At 43.8% G+C, this 19,939-nt stretch overlaps 1 protein-coding gene across 1 annotated transcript; it reads left to right on the top strand.

Annotated features, from left to right (window-relative positions):
- The first annotated feature begins 1,137 nt into the window (after nucleotides 1-1,137).
- Nucleotides 1,138-19,055, top strand: Vcp (valosin containing protein). Its single transcript, XM_021634405.2, has 17 exons — nucleotides 1,138-1,497; nucleotides 5,716-5,827; nucleotides 5,971-6,143; nucleotides 7,294-7,436; nucleotides 7,906-8,036; nucleotides 9,287-9,418; nucleotides 11,831-11,933; nucleotides 13,271-13,404; nucleotides 13,485-13,620; nucleotides 14,253-14,365; nucleotides 14,826-14,990; nucleotides 15,099-15,221; nucleotides 15,855-16,067; nucleotides 16,238-16,546; nucleotides 16,814-16,969; nucleotides 18,407-18,561; nucleotides 18,731-19,055. The coding sequence occupies exons 1-17, from the start codon at nucleotides 1,481-1,483 to the stop codon at nucleotides 18,834-18,836; spliced, it is 2,421 nt and encodes an 806-aa protein (XP_021490080.1). The 5' UTR covers nucleotides 1,138-1,480; the 3' UTR covers nucleotides 18,837-19,055.
- Nucleotides 19,056-19,939: the final 884 nt, after the last annotated feature.

Here is a 19,939-nt window from a genome sequence, read left to right as displayed (position 1 = left end):
GAACCTTCCGCCACCACACACCGTGGAGTTTCTTGCTCTTGGGCAGTACTGAATTTGCTGTGTGTTCTGCAGTTGTCCTTGACCTCCTTGAACCTGAGTGCTCTCCTTCCCAGATAATATTTATACTCTACAGTAAGGAGCATGTACTCCCAACCCCTGAGAAATTGTAAAGCCTGTGTGATTAGAGGGGCGTGTAGTGGCAGAGTGGATTAAAACAGTGGCGCTGATTCAGAACCAGGGGCCAGAGAAGGGGCTAGAGCTAGTGGCGTCTGGTAGATCGTGTCTAGCTGTGCCACACTAGCTGGCTTAAAACTCAATTCTCATGTCTTTAGCCTCTGGATACTGGGATTTAGGGTGTACGCCACCATACCCAGCTGTTTTTGCGTGCTTTAAAATTTTGATTATTTGAGACAGGGTCTGGCTGGAACTCTATAGACCAGGCTGACTTAAAACCTAGCCTGCCTCTGCCTCCGCCTTCCTCCGCCGTGCTGAGATTAAAAGCATGTGCCACCACACACTGCCTTTAAAATTTACTTATAAAGAAATTTACTTTTGAAATACTGTTTTGAGACTAGAATTATTGATACGTGCCACTATAGCCGACCTAGTTTTGTTTTTCAGAAAGGGTTGTGTCCTGGGTTGATGTCATCTAATAGTCCTCCTGCCTCAGCTTCTCAACTGCTAGGCTTAAGACCTAGCCCATCCATCCCGCCCTTCGTTGGAGCCAGTGTTTTAAAGAAGCACGAAGGGTCTTAGTGTGGTGGAGTAAGAGAATCCCTAGGTTTGGTGAGAAAAGGACTTTGTGGGTTATCCCTACAACCCGACTACAGTAGTTCAGTGTTAAGCCATTGTGCCAGGTTCTTCCAGCTGCTCATAAAGTAAGGAGCCAATCAGCAGGAGCCAAGTAGGAGAGGCCTCCTCGAAGGATTAAAGGCCTTCCTTTTACCAGACGATCTGGCCTATTGCTTTTGCCGATTGGTCAAGAATCCCAATCCGTCGAGGAAGCGTAGCGCTGCGGCCAATTGACGTGGCGTTACTAGGCGTGTTGCAGCCTTGAGGCGGGGCCAGGCCATAAACGAATTTTCCGATTGGTTACGGTCTGCGGGTTGCTGGGGAGAGGCACGGGGAGGCGGGCACGAGTCGCCAGGCAGGCGCTGATTGGTTGAGATGGGAGCAGCTTTCCTTCCGATGATTCGGCTTTTCTGATCTCAGTCTGGGTGAAGCGTTTGCAGCCGTCGTTTGATTAGTCGCTGCCGCTGCCCCCCTCGCGGATCAGGAGCTAGCGTCGCCCGCCCGCCCGCCCGCCCGCCCGCCGCCCCGGTGCTGCTGGGAGGACGCGAGAGGGAGGCTGCCGGAGGGCTCGCCACTGCCGCCGCCCCGCCGCCCGAGTGAGCCGAGCCCGGGCCTAGTCGGTCGCCTGCCACTCTCGTAGCCGTTACCCTCAGGCCGCCACAGCCGCCGACCGGGAGAGGCGCGCGCCATGGCCTCTGGAGCCGAGTAAGTGTGCGCGCGTGCACGGCCGCCGCCGGCGGGGGCGCGCACCGTGGGAGCCGCGGCGCTGGGCAGGCCCGGCGGGCGGCGTCTGGGCCGGGCCGGGAGGGACGGAAGGAGGGGAGAGCGGCGAGCGGCGGCCTCGGGCCGGCTGCGCACCCGCGCGCCCCCTAGGCCGGGCCCGCGCTGGGCCCGGGTCGGCTCCCGGGCAAGATGGTGCTGTGTCATGCAGGCCCCGGCCAGCCTGAGTCGCCCTCGCTCGGCCCGGCGGCCCGGCCTACTTAGGCCCTGGGGTCCACGCTCCCGCGCGGCGCCCTTTGGCGCCGGGGCGCCGGTCGGCCATTTCGCCGAGCCCACGCGGAAGACGCTGAGCCTGCGGAGAGAAAAGGCTGCGAGCCGGAGGCCCCACCGGGCCCAGTGGGCGTGGACTTGGGGACACGTGAAGGCCTCGGGAGCCCTGAGACTCCGGGAAGGCCGGGCCGGGCGACCTGAGCGAAGACCAAGCCGGTCTTGGTGGAGCCTGGGCCGTCCGGCCCCAAGTTGGCATCTTTTGCACCCTGGGTAGTGAGGGGCTGTTGGGGGGTCCAGGTCGCACCTTTTTTCAGATGGCAAAATTTCCCCATGGCTGTTGTAAATCCCAGGAAGCTTTATCTAGTTTTTCTTGCTCTGTTATTTTGGTCAGGGACTGGCTAGAAAGGTGGTTTGCCATTTTTAAGGGACTGAAATTAGAGTCCAAGTTGTTTTTGGTTTTGCACTCTGAATTTTGGCTTTCAACCCTTGCAGGTTAGAATTGGCTTAACTTCAAAATACACACACCTCTTCTTCACGTACCTATGTTGAGAGATTCTCTGGGCCTTGGGACTTTCATCAAATAAAGCCTAGCCCCTTCAGCCCATTCTGTTTAGAAACTAGAGCTTCCCATACAAAGTAGAAAAATGGCAACAACAGAAACCAGCAAGTGTAGGAAACTAAAGATTAGGTGTGTTGAGTGTTCTAACTTTCATTTCCTTGGAGTGAAGTATTCATTCAGTTGTTTGGGTGGGGTAGTGCACATTTTTTATCTCAGCACTTAAAAGAAAAGCAAGTTCTAGGCTAGCCTTGTCTACATCGGGAGTTCGTGTGCTACCTAGTGAGCCCTTGTCTCAAAAAACAAAATATTTTAAAAATATTCTGTCATTGTTTGTTTTTATTGTTTTTCGAGACAGGGTTTCTCTGTAGCCCTGGCTGCCCCCAAACTCAGTGATCTACCTCCTTCTGCCTTTGGAGTGCTAGGATTAAAGGCATGAGCAACCACTACCCTGTGTCTTATTTTTGAGACCAGGGCATCAAATTCAGCCATATAGTGCTGTTTTTCAGCTCCTGGTCTTGCTGCCACCACTTCCCAAAGTAATGATTTACAGAAGTGTCACAGTATGCCCCATTTATATCTAGAATTTTTTTTTTTTTAATTTAAATTCCTGAAATCTGGCATCATACAGTTTCTACCTTTAGGTCACTTAGTGGTTCTTATCTGAATTTCCAAGTTCCCTTTGTGGTCTTTCAGTTCTGGAAAGGACCTGAGTCATGCGCATGATGGGAGATTTCCCTAAAGAACATGGAGAGCTGCAGTTGCCCTCAGCTCTTTTGGAGGTTACCAGCTCTAATCTCTGGGGGTAGTTGGAAAATTACAGGCCTTTCAGGGCATACCACCCATTTCTAGAGCTTGGGTCTGGACTGATAGGCAGATTCGAATTTGTCCTGAAATGCAGTTTTGAGAATAAATGTGAAGTAATAATTTGGGGCACTCCTATAAATCAAACAATAAGATGGGCAGATTCTGGGGAAACGCATTTTGATAAATATGGAGAATAAGAAATTTGGATTTACAAACATTTAATTTTAGGAACTCAGCAAGCACTGTAGCCAAAGTGACACACTCTTTGAAGTTAAAACTAAGGAACTACTCTGGGAAACTAGTGTATCTAAAGTAATGGTTGAAGATGTTATAGCTGAGTGTGTTGAAGGAATGAATGCTTGTGTTGCAATCAAGAGGCAGAGACAGGAGGATTCCTGCCAGTTCAAGGTCATCTTGCTTTATATAGCCAGGCAGGGCTATGTATAGCAAGATCCTTTATCAAACAACAGAAAGCCAACGAAGAGTAAGATATACCCAGTGGCAGTGCTTTTTTTTTTTTGCTTGGTTTTGCTGTCTCATCTCAGCTCCTAGAATAATGTGCTTTGTAGACACCCATTTATGATTACTGCTATCATTAAAACAGTCTTGCTATGCAGACTGAGCTATGCAGCTCAGGATGGTCTGGAGCTTTCTGCCAATTGCTGAAATACATACAGGCATGAACTATACTACGCCTGGCTTTCATTAATTTGTTGAAGAAATAGTTTTTTCCTCCACTTCATTTGCTTTTTCCATCGTTTGACTTTTTTTTTTTTGAGACAGGTTTTCTTTGTGTAGCCTTGGCTGTCCTGGACTCATTTTGTAGACCAGGCTGGCCTCAAACTCACAGTGATCCACAGATTAAAGGCATGTGTTACCATGCTCGGCATTGACCTCTGTTTTGGTTAATATTTATGTTTTTCAAACCCTTGGAAGAGAATTGTTGTGTGTCTGTGTGTGTGTGTGTTTGTGTGTCTGGTAAGATAGTCTCTCACTATAGAGTCTCTGCTTCCCAAGGGCTCAGATTAAAGGCTTGTGCCACTGTGCCTGGCCAGATGAAACTTCTCAAAGGGGGAGAGTCCACTGAGCCTAGTAAGTGAAGGCTGGAAATGGGCTAGTTATGACATGGATGCCAGAAAGATGGCTTGGTAGATAAAGGTACCTGCTGCCAGACCTGACAATGTAAGTTCAATCCATTGAGCCCACATGGAGGAAGGAGAGAGCAGCTACTGTAACGTAATAGTCAACGAATAGACATAAATACATGTAGAAAGAAGGAAATTGTTATCATTGTCCAGTGAATAATACTAGCTTCTAGAACATTGATAGAAAATTAGTTACTTGGGGTAGGGACCCAAAAGGTCCTACTAGTCCCCTAATTAGGAGTTGCTCAGGTAAAGGGGCATATTTTCAAAAGTAGTGTAGCCTCTGGTAAGTTGCTCTTGTTAAATAACCCCTCATTATGTAAGTTCTTAAACTAATTGGATCACATACACAAAGAATCATGAAAGGCCAGTTGCTAGGAAGAAGGATCAGTGGGAGAGAGACAAGAGAGGGCGATGGGGTTAATATAAAAATGTGTGTGTGAAAATACTTGTCAGTGAAATCACCCCATCATGTATAATTAACACATGGCAATAAACTTCTAAGAAGCAACTTAGTTAATTTAAGTGAGGAGTTGAACTTCTCCATTTTTTCGAATTTTCTTGATTTTGTTTATGAATGAACAACCATTGTGCTTTTGCAGAAAGCAGTTTCCTTGAGTTGGATCCTCTTTGTGAAGGTTCTAGATAGGTTTTTATCCTGTTGTGTGTTACTTTTTGTTGTATGTTCGTTGTTTTGTGCTTGGTGTTCTTGTAGTACTAGGATATGATCTTGGATTCATCAGGTTTATTTTTTGAGGAGGATAGTGCTAAAAATTGTGTTTTGCTTGGTGGAACGTGGCCTCCCTGAGTCTTGTCTGGTTCACTTCATTCCGTTGGAAGACAAGCAATAAGAGAACTTTTTCAACGCTCTGGAATTAATCATGTGACCATGTGTCAGGCATTATGAAAGAGCATTTACATTTTTTTTTAATCTCAGAATATAAGAATGAGCCCTGAGGTACGTAGTTAGTTATAGTCTCCACTTTACAGATGGGGAAATCAAAGTTCAGAGAGGTTAACTAACTTGGTGAGATCCTAAGTGAGCATTGCCAGAGTTGAAATTTAGACCTAATTGGTCTGACTGTAGAGCCCCTGTTCTGTATAGTCTAAGACTAATTTTTCTCTTGGTTGCTATTGAGCCTTTACTACTGTTATATCTTTTAATATTAATATTCTGGTGGCCAGTTTCCTGACCTTGGGATAGGATCCCTTGGGGCCTAAGAGATGGCAACAGCAGCATTCAAGATACTGACATACTGAAATGAGAATGAAGTAAATGCTGGCTATGTTCCTCATGAGCTTGGCTGGACTTTTATCTGCGCTTTTAAACTTTGTCTATCTGTTCTTTCTTGCCTAAGTGAATTTTAGAGATTGATGGGTCTCAGTATTTATTAGGCCTGACCTCATTTTTTTTTCCCCTTCTAGTTCAAAAGGTGATGATTTATCAACAGCCATTCTCAAACAGAAGAACCGTCCCAATCGGTTAATTGTTGATGAAGCCATCAATGAAGATAACAGTGTGGTGTCCTTGTCCCAGGTAAGTTCGGTGTATAGTAGTCTTTACTGCAGTTAACTAGGGAGATTTCTCAGCTTGCAGTGGGTTTTGTGAATTCTAGCCTAGAGGGCTTCTACCTAAAGCTCAGTGACCCAAAGTCCTTAACCCTTTTTTTTTTTTTTAAGCCCAAGATGGATGAACTGCAGTTGTTCCGAGGTGATACAGTCTTGCTAAAAGGAAAAAAGAGACGGGAAGCTGTGTGCATTGTACTTTCTGATGACACGTGTTCTGATGAGAAGATTCGAATGAATAGAGTTGTTCGGAATAACCTCCGTGTTCGCCTAGGGGATGTCATCAGGTGAGGGTTGGGGGTGGATTCTTGATCTCTTATTAGCTAGGAGGCCAGATATAGCCTACTTTATAGAGACACTTCTTCCTGCTTTACAACAGCCAGGATAGAACCCTTGGCAGCTGTAGATGGAGGAAGTCTGCCTGCCTGGTCATGGGAAGTCTTCAGGGTTGTCTGTTGTACTGCATTTCTAGACTTAAATCTACCTCTGCATGGTCCTTAGGACAAATTGGCATTTCCACGGCTTTCTTGATGGCCTTTTATTTATTTTGGCTAGTGCTGAAATACAGCGAAAATGTGAGTACAAAGGAATTCTTTTAAAACAATAAGTAAACCTAGACCAGGCTTTGTGGCACACTTAGACCTATTACTCAAGCACTTGGGAGACAAGTAGGTTAACAAGGCCTATATAGTGAGTGTGTAGTGTTTTCAGAAAGGGAAAAAAAAGCAAAAAAGATAGGTAAACCTTGGGAGGGGAGCACAGTTATAAAACCAGACGTAGGATTGCTATGGTATGAGTGATTTTGGTTGTTCTACCCAGCTAGGCTCAAAGATTCCACAAATTCCAGTCATCTGAACTTTTTTTTAATGAAGTCTTTCTATGTTGTAAGGACTTTCTTCTTGAGACTGCTTAGTTAATTTCTCATGGTGTTTGATCTTGTAGCTGCGACTTTTTTCATGTCTTTCACTGGCATCACAATTTTTTATTTACTTGTCAAACTTTGCTCCTCCCCCTTTGAAATACTGGGATATCAATATTAGTTAGAAGGCTGGATGTGGTGGTATATTCCCAGTAATCTTAGACTTGAAGACACACAAGATAGTCAGTGTTAGCTAGAAAGGATTATCACTTTTCAATATCCCATCATGAAGACTGCAGTGGAAGAATGGCTCATATGCCAGGGTTCCAAATATTCTTAAGTTTTAGCTTAGTGATGAGTGAATTTCTGTTACCACATCATGAATGTGACCTGTCAGTTCTGCTTGGCTGTTCGTTCCTTTGCCTTCTCTCCCACCCCACTTTCCTTCTCTTCACCTAAGGCCATCCCCGCCTTTTCTCTTTCGCTTGCCGTCAGCTGTCTGTGCCAGGCCCTTTCGGACACCCAGTGCTTGGGGCTGCAGTGTGGTTGGTAATGTGGAGTCTGCTTGTCATCCTCAGCATCCAGCCATGCCCTGATGTAAAGTATGGCAAACGTATCCACGTGCTACCCATCGATGACACGGTGGAAGGCATCACTGGCAATCTCTTTGAGGTATACCTAAAGCCGTACTTCCTGGAAGCTTATCGGCCTATCCGGAAAGGTGAGAGAAACAGAGTTTAAGAAACGTTGTTGCTTGAGTAAATTTGTGATCAATTCCATGTTATTTTCATAAATATGTGTATACATATATGTCTCCTGCATGCATAGTCAATTGTTTGCCCTCTTACCTCCCTTCTGTGCTCCAGGAAGTAAACAGTTCTCTTGTATCTGTGAAGGATGATCTGCTTTTGCTGTCAGTTGAAACTGTACAGCCCTACCATTTTTGGTTGTACTGAAAGTTTAGGCTGTCTCTACCCTAACAGTTAAAAGGGGCTTTTGTGCTGTCATTAGTGTACTAGGCTTGAGTAGTAAAGAATGTGACACAGAGCAGAGCTTTACTATTGCCTGGTGTAGGGAAGGAGGGTATAAATATGTTATTGAGCTTTGGATTTTAGATCATGGGATCAAGTGAAGAATTTTCCCTTGGTCTTGTACTTGACATCTCTAATTGCACTTGCATTGTATTGTAGGAGATATTTTCCTTGTCCGGGGTGGGATGCGTGCTGTGGAGTTCAAAGTAGTGGAGACAGATCCCAGCCCTTACTGTATTGTTGCTCCAGACACAGTGATCCACTGTGAAGGGGAGCCAATCAAGCGAGAGGTGAGTTACTCCTTAATCCCAGTTCCTAGTTTTATTTGTGCTGGGGAATTGAACCCCATGTTAAGCTAGTACTTTGCACCTGAAATACATCTCCCAAACATTACCACTTAAATGGCAGTTGTTATGTTATTCTTGTTATTAAGCTTGTTATATGCTTATTATCAGGCTGTTTGCTTTTGGAGATTAGATGGTCTTATGGAAGTAGAAAACCACCTAAGTATTTCTTGAAAGAACCCAGGGCCATGAATTTGAGATGAAGTCTAAAAAATGTAAATGATTGGCACTGAGTGTGGTGCTCAATGCCAATAATCTTAATGCTGTGGAGGTGGAGTATTGCTGTAAGTTTGAGTCCAGCATGGTGGTCTGACATGTCATGGTCTGTTTCAAAAAATAAATGGCCTGTGACTTGATTAAGAGCACTGGCTCTTCCAACACCCATTGGCTGTATTTGATCATATTCTTCATTACTCCTTTTTTCACCTTCTTTTCCTTTCCATTGTCTTGCTACTTTCATGACTCTCTTTCTCTCTCCTTCCCTCCCTCCCTCCCTTTCTATCTTTCTTTGGCCCACTGAATTTATTTAAAATTGATTGTGGCTGTGGGGCTTTATTGAACAGCTACAGCTTACCAGTGTCTATACCATCAAAAAATATGATTCTGTCTTCAGCAGCTGTTAACTACCTGTAGCTCCTCCAGCCCATTCAAGATGGGGTGTTGATAGACCCAGTCTTGTAGATCAGCTTTCAGTTTTTGTTTGTTTTTCTGATACAGGATTTCTCTGTGTAGCTCTGGCTGTCCTGGACTCACTTTATAGACCAGGCTGGCCTTAAACTCACAAGAGATCTATGTGCCTCTCTGTCCCTGAGTACTGGGATTAAAGGTGTGCCTCACCACGCCCAGCCAGCTTTAGTTTTTTTAGGATTCCCTTATCAGTGAGACTGAAGACTTTGAGGAAGGGTGGTTTGTTATCCCCTGTCTCCCCCTCTCTCTCAGGGTATTGCTTATTGTCTGGAATTCACTTTGTAGCCTTTGTAGCTGTCCTCAAATTTAGTCTTTCTGCCTCTGCCTTCCAAGTGCAGAGATTACAAGCATGTGTCACTATACCTGATTTAAGACAAGATCTCTGTAGAAGAGAATCTTCTCACACAGCATATTTTTCCCATACCAAATAGTGGGAGGATTTGGAGAAATTGTATTTTTACTGACAATACTATTCTTGTTTTTTGTTCTTTTTACTCTTACAAATTTAGGATGAGGAGGAATCTTTGAATGAAGTAGGCTATGATGACATTGGTGGCTGCAGGAAGCAGCTAGCACAGATAAAGGAGATGGTGGAACTGCCACTGAGACACCCTGCACTCTTTAAGGCAATTGGTGTGAAGGTGAGTGCTAAGTTCTGTGAGGAGTCTACGAATGCTCTAAATTCATTAGAGCTACTGAGTGTCCTAGTTATGTATACACACATATGCATAATATACTTCAAATAATAGTTCTTTTCTTATGCACCCTATTAAAAGTTTAGCCATAAGTTTAACAGTCTTTGTTGTAGACAGTTATTCAATAAAAGAAGGAAATACGGAGGATTTGGGTTCTGAGTTTAAACACTTGAGAACCACCTGTCTAGAATACGGTTTTCTGACTTTTTAAAAAATTTATATAATTTCTATTTTATGTGCATTAGTGTGAAGGTATCAGATTCCTTAGAGTTGGTGGTACAGACAGTTGTGAGCTGCCATGTGGGTGCTGGGAATCAAACCTGGGTCCTTTGGAAGAGCAGACAGTGCTCTTAACCACTGAGCCATCTCTCCAGCCCCTGACCCTTTTTTTTTTTTATGGTAGACTACACTAAAGATGAAGTGACTACTTTGCCCAGTAAGCATATAAGTAGTTTTGACTTCAGTGAAGGCAGTTTCAATCAAGAGATTGAGTGGAGGTGCATTCCTTCGATCCCGGAACTTGGGAGACAGAAGCATGATCTCTGAGTTTGAGGCCAGCTTGGTCTACAGAGGGAATTTCAGGACAGCCACGGCTACACAGAGAAACCTTGTTTTGAAGAACAAAAGACATTTTAACCTGATAATAAACCCAGTTTTTGAAAACACTTTTCCCCCTTGGGTTTTTCTAGGCATCAGTTCTCTTTAGAGCCTTGGCTGCCATGGAAGTCCTTTGTAGACCAAGCTGGCCTTAAATTCAGATCTGCCTGCCTTTGCCTCACTATTCTGGGATTGCAGGCATGCACTACCATGCCTGGCTTCAGGAAAACACCTAGTCTTAGGAACTGAGATACCATTCAGAAGCAAAAGTGCAGTATGAAGTAACAATGAAAATTGGGTTGGTCAGTCCAGTGGTCATTCCTAAGACCATTGGAAATGTATGTTTTCCAATGATCATGACCCACAGATTGAGAACTGCAGTCCTAGAAGGTTGTGAACACCTGAATGAAAACCTGTAATACTGAAATAGAGACCTTGCTTTAGTATATCCCTTGGATTCTGGTTTGTCAAAAATTGAGCTCTTGGTGTAATTTGTTTTTCACTATCCTTACATGATAGGCATATAAGGATTGAAAACAAAACAAAAACCCCCAGGCATTATTCTCCTATGCAAGTTGCATATATAAACATTAACAGCCCCCTGGAATCACTTTTCTTGCCATAATGTAGGGGAATTTGATTGCTTAGTGTTTATTCCCCAGGACTTATTCTTTGTGATTTTGTTGTTGTTGTTTTGTTTTTGTTTATGGCAGCAGGGAGTGGGGAAGTTGAGACAGGATCTCTATGTATCCCTGGCTATCCTGGAACTTGTAATCTAGTCTGGCCTCAAGCATGCAGTCCTTCCACCTTACCCTGTTCAGCTAGGAATCTGAAAGTGTTTTATTTTGTTTTTTAATTTTTTATTTATTATGTTCTATCTGCATGAATGCTCCATACCAGCAGAGGGCATGAGATCTCACTATAGATGGTGGTGAGCCACCATGAGGTTGCTGAGAATTGAACTCAGGACCTCAGGAAGAGCAGCCAGTGCTCCTAACCTCTGAACCATCTCTCCAGCCCTTGTTGTTTTTTGTTTTTTAATTTATTTCTTTATTTTACATGAGTGCTCTATCTGCACATTCACCTGCAAGATAGAAGAGGGCATCAGATCCCAGTATAGATGGTTGTGAGCCACAATGTGGTTGTTGGGAATTGAACTCAGGACCTCTGGAAGAGCAGACAGTGCCCTTAATCTCTGAGCCATCTCTTCAGCCCCCTTGTTTTGTTTTTTTTGAGGCAGGGTTTTTCTGTGTATAGCTCTAGCTGTCCTGAAACTTTGTAGACCAGAGCTCTGCCTGCCTTTGCCTTCCACGTGCTGGGATTAAAGGTGTACACCACCATACCAGGTTTCTTTTTTTTTTTTTTTAAATTTTTATTTATTTATTTATTTTTATTGTTAGTTACATTGTATTAACTTTGTATCCCAGCTCCCTCATTCCCCATACCAGGTTTCTAAACGTCTCTCAGAGGCCTGCTTGTTCCTTCTAAAATTATTTCATGTGTGTGGGTACTTCTGTTACTACGGAAGGCCTTACATCCTCTGGAACTGGAATTACTGGTGGTTGTCACCACAGTCAAACTGAAGCCTCTGTGGAAGAGCAACCAGTGCTCTTAAATGCTGAGCCATCTCTCTAGCCCCCAGGGGCTTTACCTTAACAGAATAAGCCCCCTGTTTCTCACCTTTTGCTAGTGCCCTAGTTAGTCAAACTAGTTTAGGATAGGTGGAGTTGGGGGACCCTAACTGCACTCTGTTGTCCTCAGCCTCCTCGGGGAATTTTGTTATATGGACCTCCTGGGACAGGGAAGACCCTGATTGCCCGAGCTGTGGCAAATGAAACTGGAGCCTTCTTCTTCCTCATCAATGGTAAGAAACTTGGTCCATCTTGTATCTGACTAGACCCCCTAGAATCCCCTAGAGCTGGAGTTACAGATAATCATGAACCACCATGTAGGTGCTGGGGATTGAGCCCAGGACAGAGCAGCCAATGCTCTTAACTGCTGAGTCCTTCTCCAGCCTAACTTTTAGCCCTTTTTGTGTGTACGTGTATGTTTGTGCATGGATAGGAGTATGCATGCACATGTGTGGGGTTCAGAGGATAATTTCATGTTTTTCAGGTACAGTCCATCTTTTTAGAGACAGTTGCATTGCCTTGGAGAACTATTCAGTATATTAGATTGACTAATCAGACAGCCCCAGGAGTCCACCTATCTCTCCAGTGTTGGATGTAAAATGTGTGCCATCATGCCTCTTTTGGGTTAGCATAGATTTTCGTGATCTCAACTTGGGTCTAAGGCAGGCTCTTTAGCGCCTGAGCTAATCTGTGTAGCCTCACTTAAGCATTTTCTGATGACTACGTTATGGAAAGATAGCAAGTGGAATGCTTGTTGGGGTTAGAGGAGTATGGAATGGATTGGGAGTTGAGATATGATCCTGGCTAATTTGCCTTGTAGCTGCTTGAACTCACAGAAGTTGCCTACTTCTGCCTCCTGAATGCTGGGTTTCTCTGTCTTTTCTTCCCTTGAGAAAGATTGTAGATAAGCTGAAGACATTTAAGGAAAACAAGCTGTAATAATAAATCAAAAGATGCTTTTGTTTTGAGATAGGGTTTCTCTTTGTAATTGTGGCTGTCCTGGAACTCAGCTGTGTAGACCAGGCTGTGTAAATCTGCCTGCCTCTGCCTCCCAACTGCTGGGATTAAAGGTGTATGCCACCACCACCCAGCTAAAGATATATTCTTATCTGAGAGTATTTGGGGAATATGGGCTGAGGAATCATTTGTGTGTCTTCAGAGATCTAATGTAATTAATAACTAGCATTTTAACCGAATCATCTTTGTCATCCTCACAGTTGGAACTATGCCATGGGAAGTATGTGGAGTCCATTGGCTTCTCTATAGTCTGGCCTGGTAGCTGTTGCTTAGTAATGGGTGGAAAAGTCTTAAGAGACAGAAATTACTGCAAAAAGATTCTTTTGGGGTTGGGGAGGATTTTTGTCATTGTCTTAAAAAACTTTTGTTGATATATTGTATGTATATGCTCGTGTACACATGGAAGTTAGGAGACAACTTGAGGGAGTTAGCTCCTTCTTTTTACTTTACCATATTGTGTTCAGGACTAAACTCAGGTCATCAGGATTTGGAACAAGCATCTTAACCTGATGAACCATCACTATAAGGTTATTGTCTGTTTGGATCTTTTCAGGTCCTGAGATTATGAGCAAATTGGCTGGTGAGTCTGAGAGCAACCTTCGTAAAGCTTTTGAGGAAGCTGAAAAGAATGCACCTGCTATCATCTTCATTGATGAGCTTGATGCCATTGCACCCAAAAGAGAGAAAGTAGGAGCTTACCTAAGGGCATGGTGGGGACTTGAAAGGTCCTGACTTTGCTTCTGACCAGACATACTGCATTTTTACAGACTCACGGGGAAGTGGAACGTCGAATCGTGTCTCAGTTGTTGACCCTCATGGATGGCCTAAAGCAGAGAGCACATGTGATAGTTATGGCAGCAACCAATAGACCCAATAGCATTGACCCTGCCCTACGGCGATTTGGTAAAGACCTCTTGGTTTTTGTTTGTTTTTCAAGACAGGGTTTCTCTGTGTAACCTTGACTGTCCTGTAACTCTGTGTATACTCTGCTGACCTCTGCCTCTTGAGTGCTACTGGGATTAAAGGTTTGCACCTCCATTGCCCAGCCCAACTTGTTCTTACTCATTGCTATATTTCTCCTGGGCTTGATTTCCTTGTTTCACCTATGCTTTTCATCTTTAGTTACTTAATCCTCAGCATTTCTTTAAGTTCTTTGCCATGACAAGACCTAAGGTCTTTTTTCCATTCTGTGTTTCCTCTGGATCAATGCTGCAGTCCTTTTATACAGTTACTCATGTTGTGGCAACCCTCAACCATAAGATTATTTTTGTTGCTATTTCATAGCTGTAATTTTGCTACTGTTATGAATCAATATAAATATCTGATATGTAGGATGTCTAATTTGCAACCCCTGTGAAAGGGTTGTTCCGCTGCTAAAGGAATCAAGACCCAGAGGTTGAGAACTGCTACTCCATAGAGTCCTGAAAGATTTCCAAGTTGTAGGGTATTGATTCTAACTCTAAATAAGGGAGTTCTGGAGTAACTTCTCTGAACTAAAAATGATCCCTATTTTACATTCCTGCATTGTCACACAGGTCGCTTTGACAGAGAGGTAGATATTGGAATCCCTGATGCTACCGGACGCTTGGAAATTCTTCAGATCCACACCAAGAACATGAAACTGGCAGATGATGTGGACTTGGAGCAGGTGGAGTGGTGGTGATGGCTGGCTACATTTTAGGACAGTTCTGGTTTAGGAGGTTGCAAGGGATTACAAATATAGTCTGAGAGGATTCATATCAATAATCCCAAAACTTGGGAGGGTGGGGCAGGAGAATCTTGAGTTTGCTTCCAGTGTGTACTACACAGCAAGATCCCGTCTTTTTAGTTTTTTAGAGTTGGATGGAGATTATGATTTTACTTCTTAGTTGTTGCTGTGTTAGAGTAAGTATGAATTGTTGGAGCAGCTTTATTTCCAGCTCCCAAATCCAGGCTTGAGTATTTAACATTTAACACCTGTGCCGTTAAAAAAAGAGCTGCTATAGTGTACCTCTTCAAGGAAATAGGAGTCAGATAATAGGAATGAATCATGGGATGGAGTCAAGATTCTGTTTGACTTCCCAAGGCAGCTGGATCTTGAGGATGGTCAGTAGATCTTCTCTTTGCAGGTAGCCAATGAGACTCATGGCCATGTGGGTGCTGATTTGGCAGCCCTGTGTTCAGAGGCTGCTCTACAGGCCATCCGGAAAAAAATGGACCTTATTGACCTAGAGGATGAGACCATTGATGCTGAGGTCATGAATTCCCTGGCAGTTACTATGGATGACTTCCGGGTAAGGACCATATCCCCGAATGAATTAGGAACACAGATGTGTATTGTGTTGTGTGTCCTCCCCCTCCCCCCCCAGTCTCATCTTTGAATTTTCAAACTCCCCTTTTAGTGGGCCTTGAGTCAGAGCAATCCATCAGCACTTCGGGAAACTGTGGTAGAGGTGCCACAAGTAACCTGGGAAGACATTGGAGGCCTGGAGGATGTCAAACGTGAGCTTCAGGAGCTGGTTCAGGTAGGCTAATTTGCTCTAGGATGGTGGGTCATTGCCTCAGTATGTAGTAATCTTTTAGGTCTCGGACTCAGAAATTTACTAAGAATTGTATACAACTTAAAAGCATGCTGTTATCCAGTTTGAGGTAGTAAGGAGCTATCTTGGGGTTAGTTGCTACAGTGAAATACCATGACCTAAAGACAAGTTGAGGAGGAAGGGGTTTCATATTTCTGTTCATCATCAAAGGAAATAGGACAAGAACTCAAACAGGGCAGGAGACGGGAGCTGATGCAAGGGCTATGGAAGGGTGCTGTTTACTGGCTTGCTCCTCATGGCTTGCTCAGTATGCTTTCCTGTAGAACCCAGGACCACCAGGCCAGGGATGGAACCACTCACAATGAATGGGTCCCTCCCCATAAATAACTAAAAAAATGCCTCACAACCAGATCTTATGGAGGCGTTTTCTCAACTAAGGTCCCTCCTTTTAGATAATTTCTAGTTTGTGTGGTAAGTTGATTTAAGACTAGCAAGCACAGGGCCCTGTCTTGTCTGTAAAAAACTTGGATCTTAGACCACAGGATGATATGCTTCTAATTAATATGATTTTATTTAAATACAGAGATTACCCTTAAATGATGTATGCTTTTCTTTTAGTATCCTGTGGAGCATCCAGACAAATTCCTCAAATTTGGCATGACTCCTTCCAAAGGTGTTCTTTTCTATGGACCTCCTGGCTGTGGGAAAACCTTGCTGGCCAAAGCAATTGCTAATGAGTGCCAGGCTAACTTCATCTCTATCAAGGGTCCTGAGCTGCTCACCATGTGGTTTGGGGAATCTGAGGCCAATGTCAGGGAAATTTTTGACAAGGTGAGCTATTAGAGGTTGGCTAGTGGTCATGGCATTTGGGGACAAGGTGTGGTAAGAGGCTGTGTCTCCAGAGTCACAGCTCAGTTGGCATTGTTGATTACTTTGTTTTCTCTCTGAAGTCTGAGAAATCTAGTTATGTTAGTATTTGAGTTGGTTTCTTTCTCTCACAGGCACGACAAGCTGCCCCCTGTGTACTCTTCTTCGATGAGTTAGATTCAATTGCCAAAGCTCGTGGTGGTAATATTGGAGATGGTGGGGGAGCTGCTGACCGAGTAATCAATCAGATCCTGACGGAAATGGATGGCATGTCTACAAAAAAGAATGTGTTCATTATTGGAGCTACCAACAGGCCTGACATCATTGACCCTGCTATCCTAAGACCTGGTCGTCTTGATCAGCTCATCTACATCCCACTTCCTGATGAGAAGTCCCGTGTTGCCATCCTAAAAGCCAACTTGCGCAAGTCCCCAGTTGCCAAGGCAGGTGCAAAGTTGTTAGCCATAGGGACTTTTTCTATGAAACTAATGTGAAGTGTTTTGTGGTTGTTTTTTTTCGTTTTTGTTTTTTTTATTCCTGGATAGGATGTTGGGGGTTTCTGGGTTAGCTAAAGAGAACATGAAAGATTTGTGAACATTAGAACCATTTAGGAATACCGAATAAATTATGTTTAGAGTGAGTATCCCAAAGATGTGTGTGCTCCATGGGAGGAATGCACAGTGCTGAAGTAGTTTTTTTGCTTCCTTTAGGATGTTGATTTGGAGTTCCTGGCAAAGATGACTAATGGCTTTTCTGGAGCTGATCTGACAGAGATTTGCCAACGCGCTTGTAAACTGGCCATTCGTGAATCTATTGAGAGTGAGATTAGGCGAGAACGAGAGAGGCAGACAAATCCATCAGCTATGGTGAGTCAGTATAGATACCCTTCTTCATGACCCAGAGTTGAGAGTGGAAGGTATTAAGGGAGATCCCTTGTCTGAGATGTTAAGCAGGGTATCCAAGAAAGGAAGTACTGAACAGCTAAGCTGAGTGTGGTGTATGCCTATTTTTACTATCAGTGGTAAAGACAGGATGAACAGAAGTACAGTGCCAACCTGGACTACGTGAGACCCTTGTCAAAAACAGGAAATGAACCCATGTAGAATGAGATGGCTTTTCTATATGCTCAGTTTGAACTTGATGCCTTGAGGGAAATGAATGTATGATTGTATATCAAACAGATGAAACAGGATTTCATTTTATTTTTTTGTGCATGTGTATGTCTGTGTGATGGTGTCTGATGCCCTAGAGCTGGAGTCAAAGACATTTGTGAGCTGCCATATGGATGCTGGGAGTTGATGAACCTGGGCTCTCTGGAAGAGCAGCCTAGTGCTCTTAACTGCTGAGCTGTATTTCCAGCCCCCTGGAATAGGATTTTTAAAAAGAGTCTGGGACTTTTCTGTCCTACTTGGGAAGGGAATTCACGGGCTCCCAAAAGGGAAATGTGTGTATAAGAATGTAAAAACTACGAAATGGTATAATCCAACTTCTTTACTACAGTGCTTCTATTCTGTTTGGAGATTAATGAATGAATTAAAAATGAGCAAGTTGCTTTCTTATTTTTTAGAGTGAGTGTCTTTGTGACAGTACTCTATCTTAAGAAACTGCTTAAATCAATTGACACTAAAAATTAGTTTCATAAACCATAGCAATTGGAGTTAGCTCTCAGTAAAAGAGGAGGGTTTAAGATGGATTTTGAAAAGAGATTTGAATAAAAAAATAAGAGGCTAAGTAACTTCTAGTAGGGTCTTAATTAGGAAAGTCAGACAGGTGCAGTGGTACACATTTGTAATCCCAGCACCCTGGCAGATGCAGGCTGCTATCTTACGAGTTTGAGGCCAGCCTAGTCTACAAGCTGGTTCCAGGGCAGTTACACTGAGAAATCCTTTTCAAACAAAAGACACCTTGATTCTGAATTTAAGATTTATTACGGGAGTATAGTCTTACAGTTAGTTATACACCCCTTTTAGGTGCTTGTTTCTCACATATCTAAATTTGTTAACTTAAACAACAGGATACAGAAAGTTCCTTGGGCCATTTAATATATTTTTCTTAAGCCCCTGGCAAGCACTGATGCGAATTCTTTCTGTATAGTTTTCCCATTTACAGGTTGCCCTGGCACATTTTTAGCAGAGCAGTGGTCTACTTTTAGGAAGTTTGGCTTGGCTCCTGGTTTAGCTTGGATTGGAGAGTCACATACAGACCGATAAGCTACTTGCAATAATGGGAGGGTAGGCAGGCTAGGAATAGAGTGCAAGCTAGGTCCTAACTACCATAGTGGTCTGTGCTTACCAACTTTATAGGAAGTAGAAGAGGATGATCCAGTGCCTGAGATCCGCAGAGATCACTTTGAGGAAGCCATGCGTTTTGCCCGTCGTTCTGTCAGTGATAATGACATTCGGAAGTATGAAATGTTTGCCCAGACACTTCAGCAAAGTAGAGGTTTCGGCAGCTTCAGGTAATCTTCTTGGCACAATGGGCAGTTCCTAAGTTACTTGGGTACTTGTAGAGACTGGTGGGAATCGTAAGGAGTCTAGAGCAATAGCTGTGAGACTGTGGTAGGCTCTATCCATATCCTTTCTTTTGGCCTTTTTTAATTTTAATTTTTTTTTTTCTTGTATGTACAGATTCCCTTCTGGGAACCAGGGTGGAGCTGGCCCTAGCCAGGGCAGTGGAGGTGGCACAGGTGGCAGTGTGTACACAGAAGACAATGACGATGACCTGTATGGCTAAGTGATGTGCCAGCATGCAGCGAGCTGGCCTGGCTGGACCTTGTTCCCTGGGGGTGGGGGCACTTGCCCAAGAGGGACAAGGGTTGCGCCCATGGCCTGTTCCATTCCTCAGTCTGAACAGTTCAGCTCCAGTCAAACTCTGGATGGGGGTTTTCTGTTGAAAAAAAAGAAAAAAGAAAAATTACAAAAGCGATAAAATAAAAGTGATTTTCATTTGGGAGTTGAAGAGTGGATTACCAGCAAGGAATTGGGCCTTAGGGCCTAACACCATTTCTCTTGTAGTTGGGGTTATGCAGGTGACCTGTGGGGTGTGAACCAAGGCACTCTACTCCCACCATCACCACAGGAAGGCATCTGTACTCAGTGCTATCCACCCTCTCCCTTACCCCTAGCCAACCGGGTAGGAGTATGAGGGGCCACAGTTTTTGCTGGCTGTTTATATAGAAAGTAGGTTGATTTTATTTTACATGCTTTTGAGTTCATGTTGGAAGACTAATCATAAGCAGTTTCTAAACCAAAAAAAAAAAATTAAAAAAAAAATGACATGTTGTAAAAGGACAATAAATGTTGGGTCAAAATGGAGCCTGAGTTCTGGCCAATATGCCTCTTCTTTTTTTTTTTTTTTGGAAGTTTGCATCCTACTCAGCTACTCTCCCCCTCCAAAAAAAACAAGTACAGTTCACATCTGGTTTTTAAACTCTGCTTTTGTGTAAATGTTGTTGCATACGAGTAGAGTAGAGAACTGTGGAGTGTCAGTCCTTACGTTCCACCTTGTATGAGACTAGATGGCCTTTGCGGTTGCTTACACAAGACTTGGGGGTTTTCGGGGATTTTCTTTCTTTTTTGTGTGTTTTGTTTGATTTTGAACAAGATTTCTTTGTGTAACAGCCTTCCCTGTCCTGGAACTCTGTAGAACAGGCTGACCCACCTGCTTCTGCCTTGAAAGGTGTGTGCCACCACTGCCCTGCAGAATAGAGAGCCAACATAATAAAGGCTGATATAGAGTAAATAACATCCTAAGATCTGTTTGGATCCAAGATAAGCTCCAAGAATTTTCCTTGAGAAAGTCCAACTAAGGGATGTACAATGCCACAAACTTCTCAG

Source organism: Meriones unguiculatus, chromosome 1 (assembly GCF_030254825.1).
Source record: "Meriones unguiculatus strain TT.TT164.6M chromosome 1, Bangor_MerUng_6.1, whole genome shotgun sequence".
In the NCBI taxonomy this organism is placed as follows: Eukaryota; Metazoa; Chordata; class Mammalia; order Rodentia; family Muridae; genus Meriones; species Meriones unguiculatus.
This window is presented reverse-complemented; position numbering and strand designations above follow the sequence as displayed.

What these genes read in the sequence shown, in the direction of transcription:
- Vcp (XM_021634405.2), top strand. An exon ending in CCCTGCCCTACGGCGATTTG is followed by an intron (nt 13,621 to 14,252) that starts GTAAAGACCTCT and finishes ATTGTCACACAG; the next exon opens with GTCGCTTTGACAGAGAGGTA. An exon ending in GCAAGTCCCCAGTTGCCAAG is followed by an intron (nt 16,547 to 16,813) that starts GCAGGTGCAAAG and finishes TGCTTCCTTTAG; the next exon opens with GATGTTGATTTGGAGTTCCT.